The sequence below is a fragment of the Typopeltis vanoorti genome, chromosome 16 (assembly GCF_054136105.1).
Source record: "Typopeltis vanoorti isolate ZY-2024b chromosome 16, IOZ_Tvanoo_1.0, whole genome shotgun sequence".
Classification (NCBI taxonomy): Eukaryota; Metazoa; Arthropoda; class Arachnida; order Uropygi; family Thelyphonidae; genus Typopeltis; species Typopeltis vanoorti.
The window spans coordinates 82,036,947-82,062,220 of record NC_143564.1 but is presented as its reverse complement, the minus strand read 5'-3'; the positions used below and the strand labels follow the sequence as shown (position 1 = coordinate 82,062,220).

Here is a 25,274-nt window from a genome sequence, read left to right as displayed (position 1 = left end):
GGTCACTTGTCTTTTCTTTTAGAAGTTGTAGTTTCATATTGCAATGTCAGTAATGGTTTAACACATGTACAGAATAGAATTAACTTCTATAGAGAGCAGTTGACAATATTCAAAACATGACTCACAAGATATGAGTTGCATTCCATGTGTTTACTTGTTCATGTTTAGGTCACAACTGAGCAAACAAGAGAATATGCTATTAGAGCTCAAAGGGAAACGGTGATTGTATCTGTAATTCAAATACAAGTTTATACAATTCATTCCTTAGTACATTACAAAAAAAAAAAAAAAATAATAATCATGATTATTTCCCAAATCTTTTGAGATGAACATGCAATCAGATTATTTAAGATTTAATTGATGCAAAGTTTCAAGGAACATATGATCAAATTTAAATCAACTGGAATGTAGAAGCTTGGTTTGATTCCAAAGAATTCTGTCTAGTATCATTGGCGAGGTAAGCAAAGCTAGCCTTATCAGATTTCAGGAATTTGTAGTCCTGATGTTCTTGGATTCTGATCTTGGCAGAATGGTCCATCTGTGCAAAATGAAGTCAACCTGAGCAGAGTATTTGATAAACACCAGTCGAGGAGAGAGGGTAATTTATGCTTGGTGAATGATAGAAAATAATTATCAAACTGTTTTGAAGGTGGTGTATAGATTATACTTGTGTAGAACCTGTTCTATTTGTTCTAATATTCCTTTAAGGTAAGGTGTGGAAAATCTTTTTGCATTAGACTGTAATCTGGTTGAGTGATATCTACTGATAATTTTGTGGGAGGTAGTTTGGTTATATCCATTAGTAGTTAAGGTGATTTTTTTTATTTTGTGATTCTTCCAACAGATGGAGTGATCTTGTGTATGAGTTTTGATACTTGTCTTCTGTGATGGATGGTAGTGTGAGGATGGTTTGGTTTATTTAGATGTCTGGCTGAAGAAACTCGAGGGCTATGAGGCCAGTGTATTATGTATGTTAATTATGTGTGTTCTAATAGCTGATTTGCCTGTTCTGAAGGACGAAAAACCCAAGTTTCCAGAAGGGAAAAACCTTCTACTTCTGTATGAGACCTGCTAACTCACCCTCAGTTGGAACGTCTTGATAAAAGTTCTTCACATCCTAGAGAAGATTTGAGCCCAGGTCTTTCCAACCAAAGGGTGTCATCAGAACTGACTAAGCTATGGAGGCTCCAGTGTGAGGATGGATGTATCTGTCATTGAAGAAAATCTTTTGATAGAGAAAACTGAATGCTGCCTGCAGAAGTGCAGAATGTTAAAAATCTAGAAAGGGAACAGCCTTTAATTCATGTTCAATAGTAAACTCAAGCTCCATGTATATCCATATTACTTTATCCAGAAATTGTCATAATTCTGTTTTTGAGTGGGACTAAATGAAGATATCCACAAAGTGAAGCCAAATAGGAGATTGAGGAAATATGGTATTGAAGAGTTGACCTCCCAGATGTTCCATAACACCAGTCAACCAGAACTGGTGAGATAAAACTACCCATGGCTGTCCCCTCAATCTTCTTGTACAACTTATTCTGTAATATAAAATAGCTTTCATTGATGAAAGCTATTTTACATTACAGTATTTTCATAGAAATCAGCTTATAAATGTTCCAGAGTTTTTCTTAAAGTGTGGTATGTTGAATAGGCAAACGACATCAAAAGAAATCATTATTTCATTGTCTAGCAAATATGTTTAATTTTATCGTTATCAGTGCTGTTTATATTATAAAAAGTAGTATGGCCAGTAAAGGTTTGAAGAAGACCAGAAAGATTTTCAAGCAAGATGGTACATTTGGGAGCCAGTACAATCATAGGAATTTCTCTTCTTGATGTCTTTGTAACAATGAAATATTTCTGTACATGTGTAAACCATATGGGGGAAGGGGAACTGCTGCTGATAGCTGATGAATAGGAGGAAGACAGGAGGGTGATTTGAAGTTCATTTGAAGCTGTCTGGTGTGAGATGAAGGCCAGTAAGATAAAATATATTGTTGCTGCTATAGGAAAGGAGGTTCCAGGGATGGTCTTCCAGACCATCCCTGGAACCTCCAAATTAGTACAATGAGTGCCTGTCAAATGATTATTATGGGGAACTTCAACTATGGAGACATAGATTGGAAGGAAATGGAATTTATACAACTACTGAGAAATAATTACTTGAGGCAACATGTGATAGAGGGGACTTAGGTGTAAGAGTATTGGACCTGGTCATAGGATCAGAAGAGCTATCCATAATCAAGGTAGCCAAATCAAGACTGCATGGGAAGTGACCATGCAGTCTTGATTTGGAAAAATGTAAAAAAAAGAAGAATATTCTGTCAAGGATAGATTGAGGGTCTGTGGGGGCTGCAGAAGTTGGTTGATAGGTAAAAAGGAAGGGATATGATAACATTTAAGTTATTTAAAGGCTTTTATGGGATTGGTGCAGGGGTAATGTTTCAGCTAGAAAGAGCAGAACAAGAGGTCATCTATGGAAGTTAAGTAAAAGTGTGGTTACAGGGGTGTGAGGACTAGATTTTTTTCTTGGAGAGTTGTGAATGAATGGAATGGGTTGCCACAGTCAGTTGTTGAGTCGTTTCTTAATAGTTTCAAGGAGAGCATGATAGATTGTGTGGATAGTTCTGTGTTCTGCAGTGAGTCTTCAGACTGCATGGAGGTGCCAATACAACACTAGTATACAGAGGATTTGAAATTGGAAGTGACCTTTACTTAGGTTTAAGTAAGATAAAAATGAACATCACATTTAAAAGAACAGTATGTACAAAAAAACCTTAAAAAGAATTAAAGTTGAGTAGCTTTTACAGGTAAACTATAGCCTCACCTCTACAAACATTACTGAGGATAAAATGAAACAGTTTGAAAACAATAATCAAACTTTGGAGTCTCAGTGGTGAATTCTGGAGACAACGTTAATTGATTCAGCTAGAGAGGAATGCGATGAAATTATCTGAGAATAATAAAATAAGAATGCAACATTGGATAGAAGAAGTTAAGGAAGCAGGCCTAGAAATGAAGAAAGTAGTATACTAAAAATTCCTAGCAAATAAGTCTACAGATGACCTAAAATAATACAATGAAAAATGCAAAAGCTAAGCTATGTATGAAAGTATATAAACCAAAGTCGTAGAAAAAATTCAATAAGAATATAGAAGCTAATATCAGGAAGATGGCAAAATGCTCTGGAGGCTATTGAAAGAACTTAGAAATGGAATCAAAGATGACATGAAAACTGAAGATAAGGATATCCTAGATATCTAGAATAATTCCTTTGAAAGACTTTGAAATTCCTTTAAACAAAACAAGCAGTGACAGAATGGTAGTAGAAAAATTTTCAAGGGGAATGCAAAAAAGGAGTATACTTGAGGTAGGAAAAGCCATCAAAAGCTTGTGGAAAGGCAGTTGAAGTATATAATATTCATTCAAAAATGCTCAAATATGGAGGTATGAAAGTTTTGCAGTGACTGCATTGCATAATTTGAGGGGCTGGTCAGAAGGTTGATTTTCAGATGATTGGAATAGAGCTTTCATAGTTTACCATCCATAAGAAAAGGGAATAAAGCTGAATGTGAGAATAAGAGGTATTTCTCTACTAAGTGTTCAGGTAAGATTTAGGAAGCATGTACTTGAATAGGGTCTGAGAAAAATTGTGGAAGAGAAACTTTGAGAAGAACAAGCTGAGTTCAGCCTAAATAGAGGTTGTCAAGAGCTGATTTGCACTTCACAACAGATAACAGATCGATTTGGAGGAAAATTGTTGGTAGGAAGTTAGTAATAATGTTAATTTTTCATGTAGTACTATCATAACATCCTGTACACCCCTTGAGGATAATACATGTCAGGAATTTGATTATGGAGTAATAGAGAGAAATTAGCTAAAACACTAAACCAGCAGTATACAATAGCATTGAAGCAATTATAACTTTGGGATCAGACAGCTGGGTGTAAAAGTAAAACATTTGATCAAAGATTAGAGACCACAGAGTAATCTGAGAAAAATTAAAAGTAGAATTGCATTAAAAATGAAGATATTACAAAGAAACTTGGCATTATTAGCATTCAAAAAATGGGAGAAGAAAAGTTAGCAAAAGAGGTGTTTAATGGCAGGAAAAAGACTCAATGGAAGACCAATATTGAGGTGGATTGATTGTCATTGGTTCCTTAGAAGACCAAAATGTTAGATTAATAGCTTTCATAGGAGTCTATATATCCCTTAAGGGTAAGTATCAGGAAGCTTGTTTGATCTAAAACTCTTAAGATTTGAGAAAATTTCTCATTCTTTCATTTGCATATTAGGCAAACAGACAATGCATTGTGGTACTGAAACCAAAGCCAATGTAGAGAGGAATGAATGTATTGGTTCAGAATATATAATTAAGATTATTTCTTGATTCAGTAGATGCATTAAATTATTAAAGAATGAAATTAATTGCACATGAACCTACATTCTAACATACAAATTATTTTGCATTATAGTTTATGTAATGACAAAAAGTTAAAAAGAGGTTTGATATAGAATGAATAGCTTGTAATCTTATTTGCAGCAACAGCTCATATGCAAATTTATGAGCTAAAAGTGTAATGGAAAACTCGAGAGTTTCATTCTTGAATAATAATAAACAGATTTATGGATTAATAAATGACCCAAAGAAATGAATAAATCAGATGATGTGTTTTGACATGGGGCATAAATTATGCATTGGGGTGCTTTCTAAACAGTTGACATTTGGTTGTGCTTTTCTACAGCTATTAGTAAAAATAGACTCGACAAGAAGAAATGTCATTTATTTCATTTGTTTTTATCCCCAAACTATTTTTCCAAAACTTGATACCTTTTGTCTCTGAGCAACAGCAACTTTTTTTTTTGTCTACTACCCAGTATAGACCAACTAAGTTTATTAGTTTTTGATGTATGTGAAGTTCCTTGTTCTTTCAAGTTAGCTTATTTGGAAGTTCAAAAATACATCCACTGCTACAGTTATGTACACTCACTGTAGTAGGCCATGTCTTGGACACCACAAAATCATATGGCAGAAAAAGCTGCTATGCTAGATTGCAAAACGTTTTAAATGAGATTTTTTAGAATCTGCAATTGCCTTTAAAAAGCCCATTTAATTTAAATGATTGTGGAAAAACTCTTAAGATAACAGCAGTTTCTCATAATAGATAGGAATTCTGTGTTATTACAACCAAGGCTTCCTACTGCCCAAAGTGATTTTCCTACATAGGACTCTAGATTGTTCTTTAAGTTACGTTTATAAAATTATATGAAGTTTCCTGTGAATTGTTTGATTAGAAAACACCTAACAATATTTCCCTAAGAGGAGATATCATTCCTCTGTCTCTGAGCAACTTTTTTTAAAGGGATGGAGCAGGTGGTGAAAATGATTACTAGATTTTGCATTATGAGTATATACAGTGAAACATCAATATTGCTGGCATTTATAAAATAAAAAAATAATAATATAGAATACTCATTACAACTGTTGCCTTTTTTTAGTCTTACAATTGAAAATCATGCAATATTATTATTATTACGTGATACCTCCAGGGAGTCCGACTCATCGAGAGAGAGAGAGCACCTGCTCCACAACTTTGTCTCCTCAATCCACCAACTACAACGAAACCATCACTACCATCATCATCTACACCAATGCCCTCTACTGCCCACCACCACTAGTATTTTCACAGACAATTGTAAACATCCATTCCCAAGGCAGGATTCGAACCCACAGCATTTGGGCTGGAGAGTGGATACGCTAACCACTCAGCCAACCGGGCTGGCTAATATGATCAGATAATTTTCATCACCTGATATAAAACGTTTACCCAGATTGTTTGGAGGCTTGAAGTGACTTGACAAACATCAAGCTTAATCTGTAATGAAGGATTACTGGATCTTTTAACCCTTAACTTGCCCTTCTGGTTTGTGGGTTCATTTAAAAAAAACATCACAGTGCATATACAGGCATCTTCACTAGGTGCAGAAACAGATTCCTGAAATACAAATTTTAAAAATGAAAAATTTTTATTACTTGAAGTTTTTTTTTTTTTTTTTTCTCCAGTTGTCGTATTGATATAATTTTACACAAATACTACTCTCCATCCCTCCAAAAAGTGGAAGATAAAACACGTAATTATTGATAAAACATAGTTTGCCTGATATATTATTATTATTATTATTACTATTATTACGGGCAACTCCAGGGAGTCATTGGACTCATCGAGGGAGGCCCCAAATCATATTCATCACAACTATTTGACATTCATACAGTATCTATCATACCTCGCCTTAAACTCATTCACTGTCACAGCATCCACCACAGACTCAGGGAGCGCATTCCACTCATTCACTACTCTAAAAGTAAAGAACCCAGCTCTAACACCTTTACTAACCACACTTTTGCCCAGTTTCCATGGATGTCCCCTAGTCCTCCCACAACCAACCCTGTTCTCAAAAATATCTTCTGAATTAATTTTATAGAAACCCTTCAGTAATTTGAATGTCTCAATCATATCTCCCCTCCTCCGCCTATCAACCAATTTTTGCAACCCACAAATCCTCAACCTGTTCTCATACGGTTCATTCCACAGACCTGCTATCATCTTGGTCACTTGCCTCTGGATCCTCTCCACCTCCTCCCCATCAAGAAGAAACCTAGGTGACCAAATCTGAGCACAGTAGTCTAGATGGGGTCTTATCAAGGCTTGATACAGAGGAACAATAACCTGCTTGTCTCTGCTTGTCATCGTATTCTTCAGCAACCAAGTGATTTGATGAGCTGTTTTGGTCACTTTTGCAATGTGTCCCCTAAATTTCAATTCCTTATCTACCAACACTCCTAAATCTCTCAATTTCCTGGAGCACGGTTCCACCAATGCAGTAAACTGCCGCCAATCTTTTCACCCCAAAATGCATAACCTTACATTTTGCCACATTAAACTGACATCCATTCTCCTTAGCCCAGACCTCCAATCTATCCAAATCATCCTGCAAAATTTTGACGTCATCTGCATTTACTATTGCCCTACCCAACTTCGCATCATCCGCAAACAAATGAACTGTTCCTCTCAGATCATTTCCTATATCATTTATGAACAAATTAAACAGCAGTGGTCCAAGAACAGATCCTTGTGGCACACCACTAGTCACAGGCCGTCTTGTGGACTCTACTCCCGAGTAAACCACTCTCTGATATCTCTCCGTCAACCACCCTCCTATCCATCTCACCAACCCTATGTCCATTCCCATATGCTGCAATTTACTGATTAGAATTCCATGTGGAATCCTGTCAAAGGCCTTGGCAAAGTCCAGTAGAATCACCGTAAACCCATTACCCTTATCCAGTTTATTGATAAAACATAGTTTGCCTGATATATGATGGACATTATGATCAAATGAGCTTCTTTGTGCATATGTAATGTTCAGTTCTGCTTGGACATTAATTATTATTTGGATAATAATTTTGGTGTCATTTTATAGGTCTTATAACTTCAAATTTATGTATTAGAATTTTTTTTTTTTAACACTAACATTTGCATCAGTGTGTTCATATGGAGGGACTTGTTAACAGCATTTTCCTCTTTTCTTTTTTAATGATTGCTAATATACATAAGTTGATAAGATGCCTCAGAAATTAATATAACTTATTTGAAATTTTTTCAGCCTGGTACAGTTGTGGAATGTAGGTCTTCTTCAGTATAAAGAAGCACTTTCCCAGCGTAAGTATTTTCTTCCTCTATTAAAGGATACTGATTACAGATGGTCTCCTTTAAGAAGTAGGCCATTTTTAGAAATGTTACATATTTCTGTAACAAATGTGTAGGGACTAAAGGGATAGTTTTCTGTAGCAAATTTTTTATTAACATAGCATTGTTGCTTTGGGGTTCAGAATGGGACTGTGGTGGTTTCAGTGAGTGAATTTGCTATACTGGTATTTACATATAGTGAGAATTGACTCTATGTTACTTCAATCAGCAATGATAAAGCTTAACCAAAAGTAGAAAATGATTCATTCCTTTCTTGTGTTTATTGTTTTTTAACACCTGATCCCTTAGCATGTTCTTTAATTTTTACTTCATTCATAAAGATTGATGGCCTGGTTGGCCAAGTGGTTAGCGTGTTGCTCTCCAGCCAAGAGGCCGTGGATCCGAATCCTGCCATGGGTATGGATGTTTGTGATTTTCCTAGAAACTTTGTGTGGAAAGGGAATCTATGACCCTACCACTTCTTCTAGCAGAAGACATCATTGCCTAAACCATGTAAGGTAAGGCAGTGACCATACGGCATCTACGGACGTCAAATGTGAAAAAGAAAAGAATACATAAAGATTATCACTATTGTATATGATAGTGGTGTTCAACCTTTTTACACTATGCAAGCTACTTTTCTATAAAAAGTTATTCGACGATCTACTCTCTTATATAGATCAAGTTCCCCCAACCTGATATCTGATTACGCAGAAATACACAACTAAAAACTTTATTTGTGTATTTAAAAATTTATTTATCACTTTTAATTATTTTAATACAACAAAAAAAAAAAAACAAATATATTGGAATGAAATATTTATTTCTCTATTTTGAAAAACCAAAGTTAGAAAAAACAACAGATTGATTACAAACTCAAAAGTTAGGAAATGCTGGTTGATTTAAAAAAAAAAGAAAAAAGTTAATGTGAAATTTGGCATTGTTTCGACCTCGCAATATTTTCATAGTCAAGTTGATATGAAGAAGTGGTCAATCGCAGACAATCATCGAAATGATCATTTGTAATTTGGTTTCTTAATTGATTTTTTATGACAGTCATATTTGAAAAAGCGGATTCTGACAACTATGTTGATCTGAAACTCGACAGAATTTTTCGCGCAATATCAGTTAATATTGGGAATTTCTCATGTGCATACTTCCAAATGACTTCATTGTTTATTGATTTTAAATGTAAACTATTCTGAATGTTTATTATCTCAAGTTCTACTTCAGCTTGGTTTATATCAAACAGCCCACTAATTTTATTTGAAATTTCTGTGATGTTCAAGTTTTCTTGAAATGGATTATTGATAAAAGATACAATCATTTCAGTTTTATTAAAATTTTTAAATCTTGAATTTATTTCTTCCTCAACTAATTCTGTTTCACGAATAAATTTTTTTAAATCATAGCGAAGCATTTGTTGATTTTGTTCAAAAAATTTTAATAAACATGGGAGATGTCTAAATTCGTGGTCATTTATATTTTTCTTTAATAAAAGTAAGTATTGTTGGGAAGTTTTTATTGAACTTAACATGTCAATTAAATTTTTATCTCTGCCTTGTAACTCTAAATTTAAATTACTTAATTTCGTACAGAAATCTACTAAAAATGATAAGTGTAACAACCATCTTTTATCACTCAATTGTAGATAAATATCTCCTTTTTCATCAAGAAAATTTTTTATATCGTTAATACAAGAAATCTTTCTAAAAATTGACTTCTGCTGAGCCAGCAAACATTATTGTACAACAGAAGTTCCCTAGCATCATCTGCCTGTAATTTAAATAACTGCCATTGCAAGGCCCTCGAACAGAATTTACAATTTTAAATGTAATATCCAAAACATCTTTTGTGTTTAATCTTTTACTCCACAGTACTTGTTGGTGAATAATACAATGGTACATTAAAAAATATGGATATTTGTCATCATTTTTACATAATGAAATGAAGCCTGATTTATCACCTATCATTGCAGGAGCACCAACAGTAGTAGTAGACACAAGTTTAAAAAGCGGAAGTTTGTCTTGTTTCATAAATTCATCAAATGCCGAAAAAATGTCTTCTTCTCTAGTCCTTCCCAATAATGGTATAATTTTCAAAAGTTCTTCTTTACTTGAATAATCTTGAAATACCATGCGAATAAATACCATTAACTGAGCAATATCAGTATCATTATTATGAAATGTTAAGCTGGAGAGAGAGAGAGAGAGAGAGAGAGAGAGAATATATAAAGGAAAGTAATTTACATAACTTGTGGAATAGGAGAAAAGATGATATTGATCACTTTGCTCATAAGGAAGCAGCTAGTAATGCAGTTTTTTCTGATTCTGTTCCAGTTTATATTCATCTTTTCAAAAAGTTCGATTATATTGGATTACAATTTTATTGACATTAGGACTGAAGTTTGAAAATAATGCTAGATTATTGTAGCATTAATTTGAAATGAGTTGATGAGATCACTTTTTCAGATATATATAGAATGTCTGTTCAGAGAATGAAAGGTATGTGAGGGATAATTTTTGCTATAAAGGTGTTTAAATATTCAGTTTCCAGGGATGGAACTTTGCATAATTTACTGTGTGTGTGTGTGTGTGTGTGTGTGTGTGTGTGTGTGTTAACTTCTCAGTACTGTGTTGTGGATTGCAGTGATAAGTTATTGCATGGACAGAGAAACAATTTATGGCATGGTATGCCGATGACTCTCGGAGCACATCTTTTGTGATGAGTCTTGATGACTTTATAAGACTTTAAAAATACATAGTATAAATAGTGAAGAAAAGAACCCACATCTGCAATGTAGCATTGAAATTTAAGAGAGGATCATACAAATCTGTTGTTGCCATTGATCACTTTTGAAACTTGTCAAGTTTCTAAAGGCAAATTGTCAAATGAAAGGATAATAAATATGTTATCCTTTCTTTTAATAGTTTGCAAATTAAAACTTTCATTCTTTGATTTATGCACCGATAAAGATTTCACTTACAAAAAAATCCTTTGAAACATAAAGTTGCAAAATTCAGATTATTTTCTGTCAGGTAATCGCCAACTAGAAACAGTGATTTCTGTTTCTAAAAAAAAGCAAATATGGAATCTGCAGAATCTGTCTTTTAAGTAATGCAATACCAAGGCATGCCAATAGTCAGTTTAGTAAATACAACGATCAGCATGATAGTTGTAGTCTGTAAGCTTTTGATCACTTAATTTTGAGAAGCCAAAAAAACGTTCGTATGTAATCAAACCCACACATGAAAGGTCATGAAACTTTGAGCACTTCAGTGCTCTAAGTTTCACAACCTTTCATGTGTGGAAGAAAGAAAGAAGGAAGGAATTTGACATGTTTCTTGAACAGCTGAAGGTGAGAATTGGTCCAATAAGTTTGGTGCTCCATAGTTAATGAATATTGACTGGCAACTTTTATTAGACTTGGAAGGAAGACGAGGAATGGTGGTGGCCAGTTCTATAGAACATTGTCTGCAAAAGTATCAGTAGAAAAAACAAAAGCAAGAAACAGAACTTCTGAGAGTGTTTGGAGTGAATCTGCATGCGAGAAGGAGGAGGGGTCATTGATTAATCAGAATGCCCTCTTCTGTGTAGCATTGAGCAGTTTTGGTTTTGCACCTCCTCCAATGTGTGAACATGGTTTTCATGATTGGAGGGATTTATACAGTACTAGTTTTACAGGTAAATAGTGTCTTGAGCAGAAAAGTTGTTTTTCTTGGAGGCTGAAGAAGCTATGGCAGATGTGTTTTTGTTAGGAAAATCAGACGGTATAAGAAGAGAAATCTGATTTGTAGTTGGAGATTTGATATTGTCAGAAGTAAGGGGAAGCAATCCGAGATACATTTTATAAAAAATTAGAAGTGCTTTGGTATCATTGAAGTTCAGAAGTTATTCTCATCCCACTGATGAATAGCAAGATCAGACAGGACATTGGTTACAGAAGCTTGAGGCCTCTTATGGTTGGTCACTATGAAGAAGAGGAATGTTGTGTGTGTGTTATCATTAGTAAAGCTATAAATAGGATTAGAAGTCGTCAGATCATTTATGTACAGGAGGAAAAGTGGGTGAAGTAGAGCCCCTGGTACTCTTACATTGGCAAGGAAATCAGGCTGTCATAAAGGTTTGAAGGCATGTCATAAGATGGTAATTTGCTGAGAAAGGCCTCTTGTTAGACTTGGTCAGATGAACTAGAAATGTCACTACAACAAATTTCTCCAATTCTTTTCATTACTTGTGTCCAAAGGTGGGTGAAAGCTAGATCATCTGTGGATTAAGAGTGACAGAATCCATAACGCTAGTCATTGATCAGCTAGTGAGCACCCAGGTTGTGAAATTGGCTGTTGATGACTTTCTCGGTGATTTTTGAGAGAACTGAAGTTAGAGGTCAGACACTAGTTTGTTGACTGAATTAACTCTTTTTGGAACTAGGTGAATGTAGGATTGTTTCCATTCTTTGGTAGGGTAGTTGTCATTTGAGTAGTAAAGATTGAATAGATGACAAAGGATTATTAGTTCTTGAGCACAGTTTTTAGCACAGTGGTGAGAGGGAGGGGAGATGGATAGAATCATAATCCAAGGACATGGTGTCCAAGTTATTGGATAATTGATCAATGTAAAATTAGGGGTGGCATGGGGGTGACCAGTTCTTGATAAAGTGGGAGGTGCTTTGGCTTGATCATTTGTGCAATACTTGGAGAAGAATGCCAGTAAGTCGACCTTGTCTTTTGGTGCTATTAAAATGGTACCATTGGAAACATGAATGGGCAAAAGTTAAACCTAATGATCTTGGTGAGGGACAAGAAGGTTCAACTGTCATTTAGGCAAAGTGCACTCCTGGAGTTTTGGTCTCAATCCCCTTGTGATATGCTGATTTTAATATATATCTTCTTGGACTATCTTGGTACACTTGTTGGTCTGCATTGTTTTGGAATAATAATGAATATTGATTTTCTTTCAATATAATATATAATATAATTTATTCTACTAATATTGCTGCTTTGTTTTTTTATTATGAATGTATTTTCCTTTAGAAAGGAATGCTTCCTTTCTAATTTTATATATATAATTTTTTTTTTTTTTTTTTGAATGGGAGACAGTTATCAAAAAATCAGTTTAGGTTTGTTTTAATAAATGTTTCTCTTTACAGAAAAAAAATTTACAAATACTAATTCAAAATAATTTTTTTTATTCAGAAAGTGTATCTAAAATAAGGAGCTCTCTGTCTGCTGTGGAAGACCATTGTAAATCTCATGAATCTTGTTTAACTTCTCTAAAATGCCTCAGGTAATAAATTTTAATTTGTAGTATCATCATCATCAAATTCCTGCTATGTACCCTCAAGGGGTGTACAGGATATGACAGTACTACATGAAAAAATTACATCATTACTAACTTCCTATCTACAATTTTCCTCCAAATCAGTCTGTTACTTGTCAAGACTACAACATTATCAGATCTTATATTTCCATCGTCTAAGGCACTTTGTACCGTATCAATCCAGCTATATCTTGGTCTTCCTCTGGGTCGTTTTGCTGCCAACCTGGCAGAGAACACTTGTTTTGCTAATCTTTCCTCTCCCATTCTATTTAAGTGACCATACCACCTGAGATTAGCTCTGCTAATGCATTCCTGGATGTTGACAATATCAAGTTCTTTCCTAATATCCTCATTTTTAATATGATATTGCCATTGATACCATCTGTTCACACCTATAATCTTTCTCAGGACTCTCATATCTGCAGTCTCTAGTCTTTGGTCAAGTGTTTTACTTCTGACCCAGCTCTCAGATTCATAAGTTAAAACTGGTTTGAACATAAGTTAAAACTGGTTTGAACTAATTTAGTGTTCCGACTAAAACTTTCTTGTATACAGCTAATTTAGTGTTCTGACTAATTTCTCTCTTATTCCATATGAATTTATTCAATTGATTTCCTGCCATACCAGCTTTGCTGATTCTGTTATCTATTTCTATATTTAATTTAACATCTTCAGTAAAAATTGTGCCTAAGTAGCTGAAATGTTTTACTTGTTCCACAGGTTCTCCATTCACAACACAGTTGACATTTTCAATGATTTTGCCTATTTTCATTGTCTTTGTCTTTTTATTGCTGACCTTCATACCATATCTATTACAACAGCTATTCAATTTAGTCAGAGAATCTTGCAGACTTGTAGCGGATTTATTTAGAAGTATAACATCATCCGCATAAAGCAAAGAGCTGACATTAACATCTCCAATTTTGATATCAGGTTTAATACCACTTTCCTTCATAATGTGATCCATATAGATAATGAATAACAGAGGGGATAATGTACATCCTTGTCTCACACCAGATTTAACATTAAACCATCTTCTGTACTTCCTTCAATTCTAACTGCTGACTTACAACTCAAATAAAGACTAAGTATTGCTTGATATAATGACCCATTGACACCATATAACTGCAGCGTATTGAATAGCTTCTCTCTTGGCACCTTGTCATATGCCTTTTCCAAATCGACAAAATTTAAATACAGATCTTTGTTATATTCCCACGCTTTCTCGACTATTTGTCGTAAAGTGAAGATCTGATCCTGACAGCCTCTATTTGGCCTGAATCCAGCTTGTTCTTCACCAAGCTTTCCTTCCACAATTCTTCTCAACCGTTTCTCAAGTATACTGGCATAGATCTTGCCGGGAACACTCAGTAGGGAAATACCTCCTGTAATTCTCACATTTAGTTTTATTTCCCTTTTTATATATGGGTACTATGAGAGCTCTACTCCAATCATCGGGAATTCATCCCTCTGTCCAGGCTTTCTGAACTATGCAGTGCAGCCACTGTAAGACTTTTATACCACCATACTTCAGCATTTCTGGTCAAATATCATCTACTCCTGCTGCCTTTCCACATTTCAAGCCTTTGATGGCTTTTTCTACTTCAAGTATGGATATGTATTCCTGACTGCATGCCTGGTCAGTGTTTTTTATCACTGTGCTGTCATCACTGCTTGTTTCATTTAGCAGTTTTTCAAAGTAATTACTCCATACTTCAAGGATATCTTTTTCTCCAGTTTTCATGTCACCTTTATCATCTCTAACTCCTTTTACAGCACTTTTCCCTCCATTCCTAAGCTTCTTCAACAACCTCCAGAATATTTTGCCACCTTCTTGATATTTATTTTCTATATTCTTGCCAAAGTCCTCCCATGACTTTTGTTTAGCTACTTTTACACACTATTTAGCTTTCTTACATTTGTCTCTGTATTCTGTAAGAGTAAAAGCTGACTTATTTGCCAGGAACTTTTGATATGCTTTCTTCTTTTCCTTCACTGCCTCTTTAACTTTCCTGTGTCCACCAGGGAGTTCTGATTTTTTTTATCCTTGCACACAACCTCACCACATGCCTCTCTGGCAGAATCAATCAATGTTTTCTTCAGAGTTTGCCACTGAATCTCCAAGGTTTGATTCCTGTTCTCAAACTCTTTCATTTTCTTTTCAATAATATTTCTGTATTTTAGTCTACAGTTCACATCTGAGAGCTGCTCAACTTTTATTCGCTTTAAAACTTTCTTACATGTTATTCTTTTCAATATGAAATTCAATTTTATCCTGCTCAAGACTAAATAGTGATCACTTCCAATTTCAAATCCTCTGTACACTCTGGTGTCCTGCACCAGGGAGAAGACGTCACTATCAACAATAACATAGTCAATGAGACTTTTCTTATTCCTAGTCTCTTCTCTCCATGTGAATTTGTGCACATTTTTATGTGAACATGGTGTTAGTAATAACCAGTCCATGTCCTGAGCAGAAATCCAACAGATATTTGCCATTATTATTAGCTTTGCTCTTTTCTCCAAATTTTCCCAAAATATTTTTGTATGTCTCACAATCATTTCCTACTCTACTATTTAGATCCCCAACAAGGACCAACTTTTCCTTTTTCATTGTGTCAGTTGCTTTTTCTAGAGCGTCAAAAAATTCCTTCACTTCTACCTTAGTAGAACCTTCTGTGGGACCATAGGCACAATTAAGTCTCATTGTCCAGTTCCCCATTCTCATATTTGCCCACATTACTCTACTTGAGACTGACTGCCATTCAAGAAGATTAGCCTCGTATTTTGTGTTGAATACTATGGCTACTCCTTCTTTTCCTTTATTGTCGTTGCCTGAATATAACATTTTGTATTTATTGCTTAGAAAGACTCGCCAGTTTTGATCTTTTTTGTTTCAGTCACCCCTATTATGTCGATCTGGTACTTATCTAATTCCTCAGCTAGCTCCATTTCTTTGCCATTCAGTCTTCTTATGTTGATAGTACCGATCTTTAACTCTGATGTTGAGTTGGGGTTTGTTTTCAGATTTGTTCCAGTAGCTGACTTTTCGCTGTTCACCCTGGTTCCCTGCCGAAAACAACGGGGGCCTTGTTTAACCGGGTTACGCCCCAGCCGGCATGAAATTTTTCATGGTGTACCATCAATTTTTATTTTGGTTTAACCAATAAGAATACAATTTGGTCGGCTAAATCCCAAATTGCCAGCCCATCCTCGTTTGTTCAGTATCAAAGTAGATACCCAACAGGGTGCACCACGAGAAGGTGAGGATTGGACATTAGGTCAGAAGCCCTGGTCGGTTCTCTGCATTCCTTTAAAGGCTATGTGGAGGTCTCCTCTCAGTTATACAGCTTTGACCCTTAAGCACCCCTAATTTGTAGTAAATGTTTGAATTTCAGTTTACTGTGAAGATGAATTCAGTATTTTTGCTTTCTCTTCCTTCCACACTACCTGAAACATTTTTAATGGTTTGCCATTTTATCCATATTGTGTAATTTTTTGCTCTGAGCTTCTCTGTGTTTAATATTAAAACAAGTAAAGAAATTATTGTAAACAATCATAAAATTGTTAGTTTTATAATAATTCTTTTATTTTGACACATTATTACAATGATTATACAGTTGACATTAGCCTTAATATGACCATTTTATTAACAGAATAAGTCTAAAATTGAAATATTTTGATAAATAAATACCATATTTCTTGAATGCCATCTAGCAAGAGGGGAATTTATCATTTTGTAATTGTTCAGTTAGTGCTGTTAGTGGAGGGGTGAAATCTTACATCAGCAGGTATTGAACCTAACATTTGTTACTATGTAGTGCAATGATATCATTTAGTTTGATTTTTGATCACCATTTTTTTGTTTCGTGAGAACTGTCAATCTCCGACAAATTTAAAGAGTATATTTAAACAGGGCTATTGAATGATGGCACATTTTAATGGGGGGGCACAGTTAAAGTGCAGATTATAGGACTACAACACATTTCTGGCTTATATACTTGTAGAGATATATCGTTTTGTTCCATAGAACAAAATGATACATTGCCAATCCAAATAGTCCTGATTGAAACCCAAGTTGAAATAATTTTAACAAATTTGTACTATGTACTATCAAGGGATGTGCAGAATATTATGATAGTAGTCAGTAAGTTCACCTTATTACTTAGCTTTCTGTTGATTTTTTTTCCAAATTAATGTTATTTGTCAGGATTGATTATCGTCATATTTTAAATTAATGCACCCAAGATCTTGGTCATGTGGTCATTTCCTGCTATTCTGGCATCAAACATGCATTTTTGCTAACCTTTTCTTTCATTTTTTTAAATGACCTTAGATAAGCTCTGCTCACGCACTCTTGAATGCTGTGTCAAATTCCTTACTGATATATTCATTTTTAATGATTCTACCACTAACTACCACTGATGCCATCTAATTGCTCCCATAATTTTTCTTGTTACTCGTCTTTGGTCAGATGTTTTATTTCTAACATAACTCTCAGATACTTATGTTAATTCTCTTTGAACACTATCTTGTATTCTAGTTTAGGGTTTGAGTAATTTTTCTTATTCCATTCATAATGTTGCTTTACAGTGTAACTAAAATTAGAAAACAAAACAAATAAGTGAGTTGTTAATATTTTTCTGGCTTTCATACCAACATCTTCAGAGTGCAATTACATCTGTGATAAGACACAATGCTGAATTATGTTGTTACAGAAACAATTCAGATTGTAACTGAAAAGGAACTAATATCTAATCAAAGTGCCTTCTGGGGGCCAGATAATTTGCTAATTTTACAATTTTATCAGAGAATGCAAGCTAAATGTGGTCTTCGAATGACTGCTTCCCAGATTTTGAGCAAATTAATGCAGCTATACTTATGAGGTTAAGGGGAGTGTTTCATAGCTCATGCTGATTCTAAGCATAGTCTTTCAGATCTATAACAACTTTCATGCAGAACAGTTGACTTCTACTTAATCCTGTATGAAAGAGTATGCAGAGCATGGTTTGTTAATCCTGACTTGCCATATAGATGAGCACAGATGTAGTTGTGTTTTTCAAGGCAAATGTTAATAGATCTATTGGTCTGTGCAAAGTTAGCTAAGTTGCAGTCACAAAGAACCTCATACAGGATGTGCAAGAGGATAAAGCTGATCTTTTGACGAATGAATGCTAGCCGGATATGTGGTTTTATTGTAGCATGATTATATTTATTAAGAACTTGAGCTTTCTTTGGATCAGACAAAATATAAAAAAAAATAAAAAAAGAACCATCTTCTAAGACTCCTCAGCTTACCAATGTTTCGATAGATTCCACTAAATCCCAAAAGAGAGGGAAGAGGATAGCATAAATTATTAATTACACCTTGGTTTTAAGAAATTACCATGCTAAAACCTTATGTTTAAGTACTCCAGGTATGTTAGGGCCCTAAAAATTCGCAAACTCAATCCTCCTCTCCATCCTATATTTGATAGTAAAGACTACCTGCCCCACATACAAACTTGCTAAATAGTTAGTAAAATCATTTCCCCATCTTAGATAACTTCCTCCATTTAAAATTCTGTTTATTTTAAAACCTTAATAATAAAAAAAAATTTAAAAAAATCTTTAGATGTCATGATCAGCTTTGACATTGCTTCATTATTTACCATAGCAAACAGCTAGGTGGACAACAAGGGCCTCTCTCTCCCCACCCTCTTTCCCAGTCAGTTTCTGCATTTGGAATTACTAGAAAACCAGGCACTTAATACTGCAACACACAAATTAACAGTCTGGCTGTGCTATGCTGATGTTTGCTATTTGGCCTCTTGGTTTAGACCAGGGTTTAGCGGCCCGCAGGCCACATGTGGCCCAAACATGCATTTTGGCGGCCCATAAAAAGTTGAGCATACTTACATGACATGTGGCCTGTATGTTGAATTATTTAAACAATACATTTTATAATATAAATAATAAATTAAAAAATAATTTTATACCTCTACTTCGTGATATCACTTGTGCAACTTGGAAACAAAAGGAAACTTTTGTTGGTATTATTGAAGCTTTACAAACAGAAGTTTTAACAATATTTGTTGATTTTCATAAAAATAGCATCGAAATGAGATTATTTTTGAAACACTTTTAATTCGATATTGATGACATACCAAACCAACTACAGATGGAAGTTTTGAAATTACAGAATGAAACATTAAAGAACGTATTTTCAATAAGTTTTAAAAGAGGTATACCGTGAGTAGACATATCAATACAAAATTAATAACTGAAAATACTTGCGTACAAAGATTATTTATTAGTATAATTTCCGCCTGTGTGTCACAGGCATCTTCAGTACATATTAAGCTCAAATTAAACAATAACTGACAATTCCAAAAAGTGCCACCTAAGTATCTGGTGTAGGATAACTAAAAAGGTCAATAAATTTCCTAAAAAAAAAAAAAATTTAAAAAAATCAATACAATAAAAAGTTAGGAAAGATTAGCTGATTTGTAAAGTACTATCTCCCATAAAGGGGACAGACGTAAGCCGTCGGATCTGTTTAAGTTAGGAGAATGAAGCAGAGTTTCACATGTTTCTTTATAAAGGCGTTCCATGAGGAACCGACTTTTGTGAAGAACTCTTGTCTTTCTTCAATGAACTCTATGTCTAGTGAAGATGGCATGTTCTGCAAGTCCAGACTTTTCAGGTTTAAAGTATTCAATATAAGATTGATGTTCTTCTAGCCAAATAGAGGCAGATCTTCCTGTTTGTCCGAAATAAGATAATCAGCAACTGATGCCTTGTACATAAGGGATAGGAATGTGCATTATTTCTTCTGTGTTTGAAGAGGAAGACATATTAAAACTACTCAAAGTTCTTTTAATGAAGCAATTCTTATAGCCATTAGATAGAAAGGAAGAAGTTATATATTGTAGTTCTTTCTGTAAAAGATCGTCTGAAGAACAAAAGGAGTGGGCCCGATGAACCAGTGTTTTAATAGGTCCTGCCTTTTGACTGGGATGGTGATGAGATTCCGCATGGATATAATGGCCTGTATGAGTCTTCTTTCTATAAACTGAGAAATGTAGGTTACCATCTGGTTGGCAGAGAATTAGAAGATCTAAAAAGGCTAACTGCTTATTTGATTCTACTTCTAGGGTAAACTTGATCCTAGGATGAAGTGCGTTTAACTTAGTGAGAAATTGTTGGACTTCATCCGAAGAGCCATTCCATACAGCAAAAATGTTGACATATCTGAACCAATGGTCTGGGAGAAATGTTGTCAAAGATACATTATTCAAAATGTTCCATAATGAAATTGGAGATAGCAGGAGAAAGAGGATTGCCCATTTCTGCTCCTTCTATTTGTTGATATAACTTTGTTTTAAAGGAAAAATAACCAGAATGTATTACAAAATCAAATACGTTTACAATGTCTGAAGGAAATTCCTGTTGTAGTAATTCAGTGCTTTCAGAAAGAGGCACATTTGTAAATAAAGAAACAACATCTAAACTGATCATGATATCAGAAACGTCCAAATGAAGAACTGAAATTTTAATTTTGAAATCCAAAGTTTTTTATATAAGTATCAGTTCTTCTAGTTGAAGAGGCGAGTAAATTTGATAAAAATTTTGAGATTTTGTAAGTGGGGTAACCTATACAATCTAGGTGGACAACCAAAGAAGGTTTTAAGTTTTTTCTTTTGATCTTCATTCCATGTAGATACATTATCTATAAGAGAATTAAGTCTCAATTGACTACGGGTAGGTTCCAGTGTAAGAGGCCTATAAGTTGAACAGTCGCGAATTAAAAGAGCCATTTTTCTCTCGTATTCTTTCCTGTCTTGAATCACTACAGCCTTCCCCTTATCAGCTTTTGTAATAATTAAATTATTGTTATTCTTCAGTGATTTCAATGCTTTAAACTCAGAGTAAGAAAGATTAGGACAAGGAAGCTTGGCATTAAAAAGAATTTTTGCACATTCAAAATGTAATCTGTTGGCTGTTTTTTGGGATAAGGATTGAATACCCCTGTCTATGTTATGAAAAAAAAATCCATAAGTGGCACCTTATTCAGCATAACAGCGAAATCATGTCCTTTTGATAAAACAAAACATTCACAGTCTGTTAGTGGACGTCCGGAAACATTTATAACTACTTTATCTATATCAATAGTATTAATACTGGATCTAGGTAGGCTGACCAGTGATTCAAATTTGCGTTTTAGCTTGTCACGAGAATCGTTAAAGACCTTTAGGTAAGAACTCGATATGCGCATTATAGTATTAAAAGTTTCAACCGTTAATTTCTTTCAGTCATTGTAAACGTATTTGATTTTGTAATACATTCTGGTTATTTTTCCTTTAAAAATAAGTTATATCAACAAATTGAAGGAACAGCAATGGGCAATCCTCTTTCTCCTGCTATCTCCAATTTCTTTATGGAACATTTTGAACAACGTATCTCTGACAACATTTCTCCCAGACCTACTCGTTGGTTCAGATATGTCTGACATTTTTGCTGTACGGAATGGCTCTTCAGACGAACTTCAACAATTTCTCACTAAGTTAAACGCACTTCATCCTAGGATCAAGTTTACCCTAGAAGTAGAATCAAATAAGCAGTTAGCCTTTTTAGATCTTCTAATTCTCTGCCAACCAGATGGTAACCTACATTTCTCAGTTTATAGAAAGAAGACTCATACAGGCCATTATATCCATGCAGAATCTCATTACCATCCCAGTCAAAAGGCAGGAACTATTAAAACACTGGTTCATCGGGCCCACTCCTTTTGTTCTTCAGACGATCTTTTACAGAAAGAACTACAATATATAATTTCTTCCTTTCTATCTAATGGTTATAAGAATTGCTTCATTAAAAGAACTTAGAGTAGTTTTAATGTGTCTTCCTCTTCAAACACAGATGAAATAACGCACATTCCTATCCCTTATGTACAAGGCATCAGCGAACGTATAGCAAAAGTTTTAAAACCACTGAATATTTTTGTTGCCTTTCGACCGTTTAGAAAAATCTCCATCTTTCTCACTTCTCCTAAGGACAAGCTTCCATTTCTTAATCATCCAGGTGTCTACCAGATTCCATGCTCTTGTGGATTATCTTATTTCGGACAAACGGGAAGATCTGCCTCTATTCGGCTTGAAGAACACCAATCTTATATTGAATACTTTAAACCTGAAAAGTCTGGACTTGCAGAACATGCCTTCTTCACTAGACATAGTTCATTGGAGAAAGATAAGAGTTCTTCATAAAAGTCGGTTCCTCATGGAACGCCTTTATAAAGAAACGTGAAACTCTGCTTCATTCTCCTAACTTAAACAGATCCGACGTCTTATGTCTGTCCCCTTTATGGGAGATAGTACTTTACAAATCAACTATCTTTCCTAACTTTTTATTGTATTGATTTTTTTTATTTTTTTTAGGAAATTTATTGACCTTTTTAGTTATCTTACACCAGCTACTTAGGTGGCGCTTTTTGGAATTGTCAGTTATTGTTTAATTTGAGCTTAATATGTACTGAAGACACCTGTGACAAACAGGCGAAAATTATACTATTAAATAATCTTTTGTACGCGAGTTGTTTCCGTTATTAATAATGTATTTTTGTGTGAAATTATCCAAAAATTTTATCAATGCTTACCAAAAAAATTTGAAGGATTAATCAGTTTTGCAAAGATGATAGTCTCATTTGGAAGCACATACATTTGTGAATAAGTATTTTCTGCCATGAGTTTTAGAAAAAATAAATTTTCTTCTCAACCTGACTGAACTTTGCATGCTTTGATTCGAATTTGCACCTCAGGTTGTAAAGTGGATATAGATAATTTGGCTAAGGGAAAACAATCATAAAAGCCACATTAAGCAGGGAGACACACATATCGTGATGCATAAACTATATTACTTTGTTTTTTTTGATAATTTTTCATTGAGTTTCATTTTCATGCTTGTTTCATATCTGGTACTTTAAATATTTCTGTGTTTTTTTTTAAAATTGATATAATAAAAATTGATAACTTAAGTATTTTTTCACTCACTATTTTCTCTTAATTAAATGCTTGCGGCCCAATTATTAAAAATAAAACTTGAATGTGGCCCACGAGTCTGAAAAGGTTGCCGATCCCTGGTCTAGAAGCATTATTCATTTTTTGGGGAAAAACTGTTTTCCTTTCAAAGACACGCTAGGTGTTTGACAACCTGGTGGTTCATTATTCACACCACCATCCATCCCAAAAGTACATCATTATTAAGATACTTGCACTCTGGACCAGGGCTATTTTGCTCTAGTTACACAACCCTTGCCAAAGAACTAGGCTATCTTTGAGACACTTTTAGTTAATTAACTAAAAGTGTCTCAAAGATATTTGGGTATTTTGGTATGTGGTATTTTGTCTGTCTAAAAACAGACATAATACCACATGCTCCCCTTTGCCCTACCATGCCTGACACAAGATCACAATAAAACTGTTCCCATCTATATCCAGAGCACATCTGAAAAGATATGTTAAAGGTATGCTAAAGTTCATAAATATAATCTTCATGTTATATTGTTAATTTTCATATCAAATTTATTACAACAATTATTCAGTTAGTAAATTTATCAGATTTAATACCACTTTCCTTCATAATGTAATCCTTATAGATAACGAATAACAGTGGAGATAATATGCACTCTTATCGCACACGTTATTTAACATCAGACCATCTTCCTGTACCTCCTTTTAATTTTAACTGTTGACTTGCAGCTTAAATAGATTGCTCGATGTAATGTCCCCTTTACACCATATATCTTTAACATTTTGAAGAGCTTTCCTCTTGGCACCTTGTCATATGTCTTTTCCAGATCAACAAACCTTAAATCTTGAGAATACATATAATTTGTATTTATCAACTTTTTGCCTTAAAGTGAAAATCTGATTTTTACAACCTCTATTTATTTATCCTGAATTCAGCTTGTTCTTCACCAAGCTTTCTCAAACTATGAGAATTAGCTATTTCTCAAGTATATTTGCATAAATCTTATCAGGAACACTCAGTAGGGAAATACTTCTTATTCTCGCATTCAATTTTATTTCCCTTTTTATATATGACTGGTACTATGAGAGCTCTATTCTAAATCAACCCTCTGACCAGGCTGTCTTAATTATACAATGCAGCCACTAAAACTTTTATATCTCCATATTTGAGCACTTCCGGTTTTTTCAATAGCCTCTAGAATATTTTGCCACTTTCTTGATATTTATTTTCTATATTCTTATCAAATTTTCCTATGACTTTTGTTTAGCTAGTTTTACATGGTGCTTCACTTTCTTCCATTTTTCTCTGTATTCTCTAAGATCACAATCTGACTGACTCGCCAGGAACTTTTGTTATGCTTTCTTCTTTTCCCTTCACTGCCTCTTTAACTTCGCGAGTCTACCATGGAGTTATGATTTTTCTATCTTTATAGATAACCTCATCACATGCCTGTCTGGATGAATTAATTGTTTTCTTCAGGGTTTGCCATTGAATCTCTAGAGTTTGGTTTTTGTTTTCAAACTTTCATTTTTTCTTCATTGATGTTTGTGTATTTGAGTTTACAGTTTGCCTCTGAAAGATGCTCAACTTTCATTCGTTTTAAAACTCTTAAACACTCTTTTTTCAATATGAAATTCAATTTACCCTGCTCAAAACTAAATAGTGATCACTCCCTACTTCAAATCCTCTGTATACTCTTGTGTCCTGAACCACTGGGAAAACATCGCTGCCAACTATAACACAGTGAGACTTCCTTATTTTTTGCATCTTCTTTTCATGTGAATTTATGCACATTTTTATACTGGAACATGGTGTTAGTAATAACTAATCCATGCCCTGAACAGAAATCCAGCAGGCATTTATCATTATTAGCTTTGTGCTTTTCTCCAAATTTTCCCATGTATGTCTGATAATAATTTCCCATTCTGCTGTTTAGATCTACAACAAGGACCAACTTTTCCTTTTTCATTGTGCAAATTGCCTTCTCTAATGGCTCAAAAAATTCCTCCATTTCTTCCTTAGTAGAACCCTCTGTGGGACCATAAGCTCAAATAAATCTCATTGTCCAGTTCCCATATTGATATTTGCTCACATCACTGCTTGATATTGCTTGCCATTCAAGAAGATTATCCCTGTATTTAGTGTTGAATACCATAGCTACTCCCTCTTCTTCCTGATTGTTATTGCCT

The 25,274-nt window shown here is 34.4% G+C and overlaps 1 protein-coding gene across 4 annotated transcripts in view; it reads left to right on the top strand.

The window, feature by feature from the left end:
- Positions 1-25,274, top strand: part of dgt6 (dim gamma-tubulin 6) — a 248,962-nt gene that overhangs the window by 134,110 nt on the left and 89,578 nt on the right. For all 4 annotated transcript variants that reach the window (XM_090406343.1, XM_090406342.1, XM_090406341.1 and 1 more), the window contains exons 10-11: positions 7,673-7,728; positions 12,951-13,041. In XM_090406343.1, coding sequence (XP_090262469.1) covers positions 7,673-7,728; positions 12,951-13,041 — 147 coding nt within the window. The remainder of the gene's footprint in view (positions 1-7,672; positions 7,729-12,950; positions 13,042-25,274) is intronic.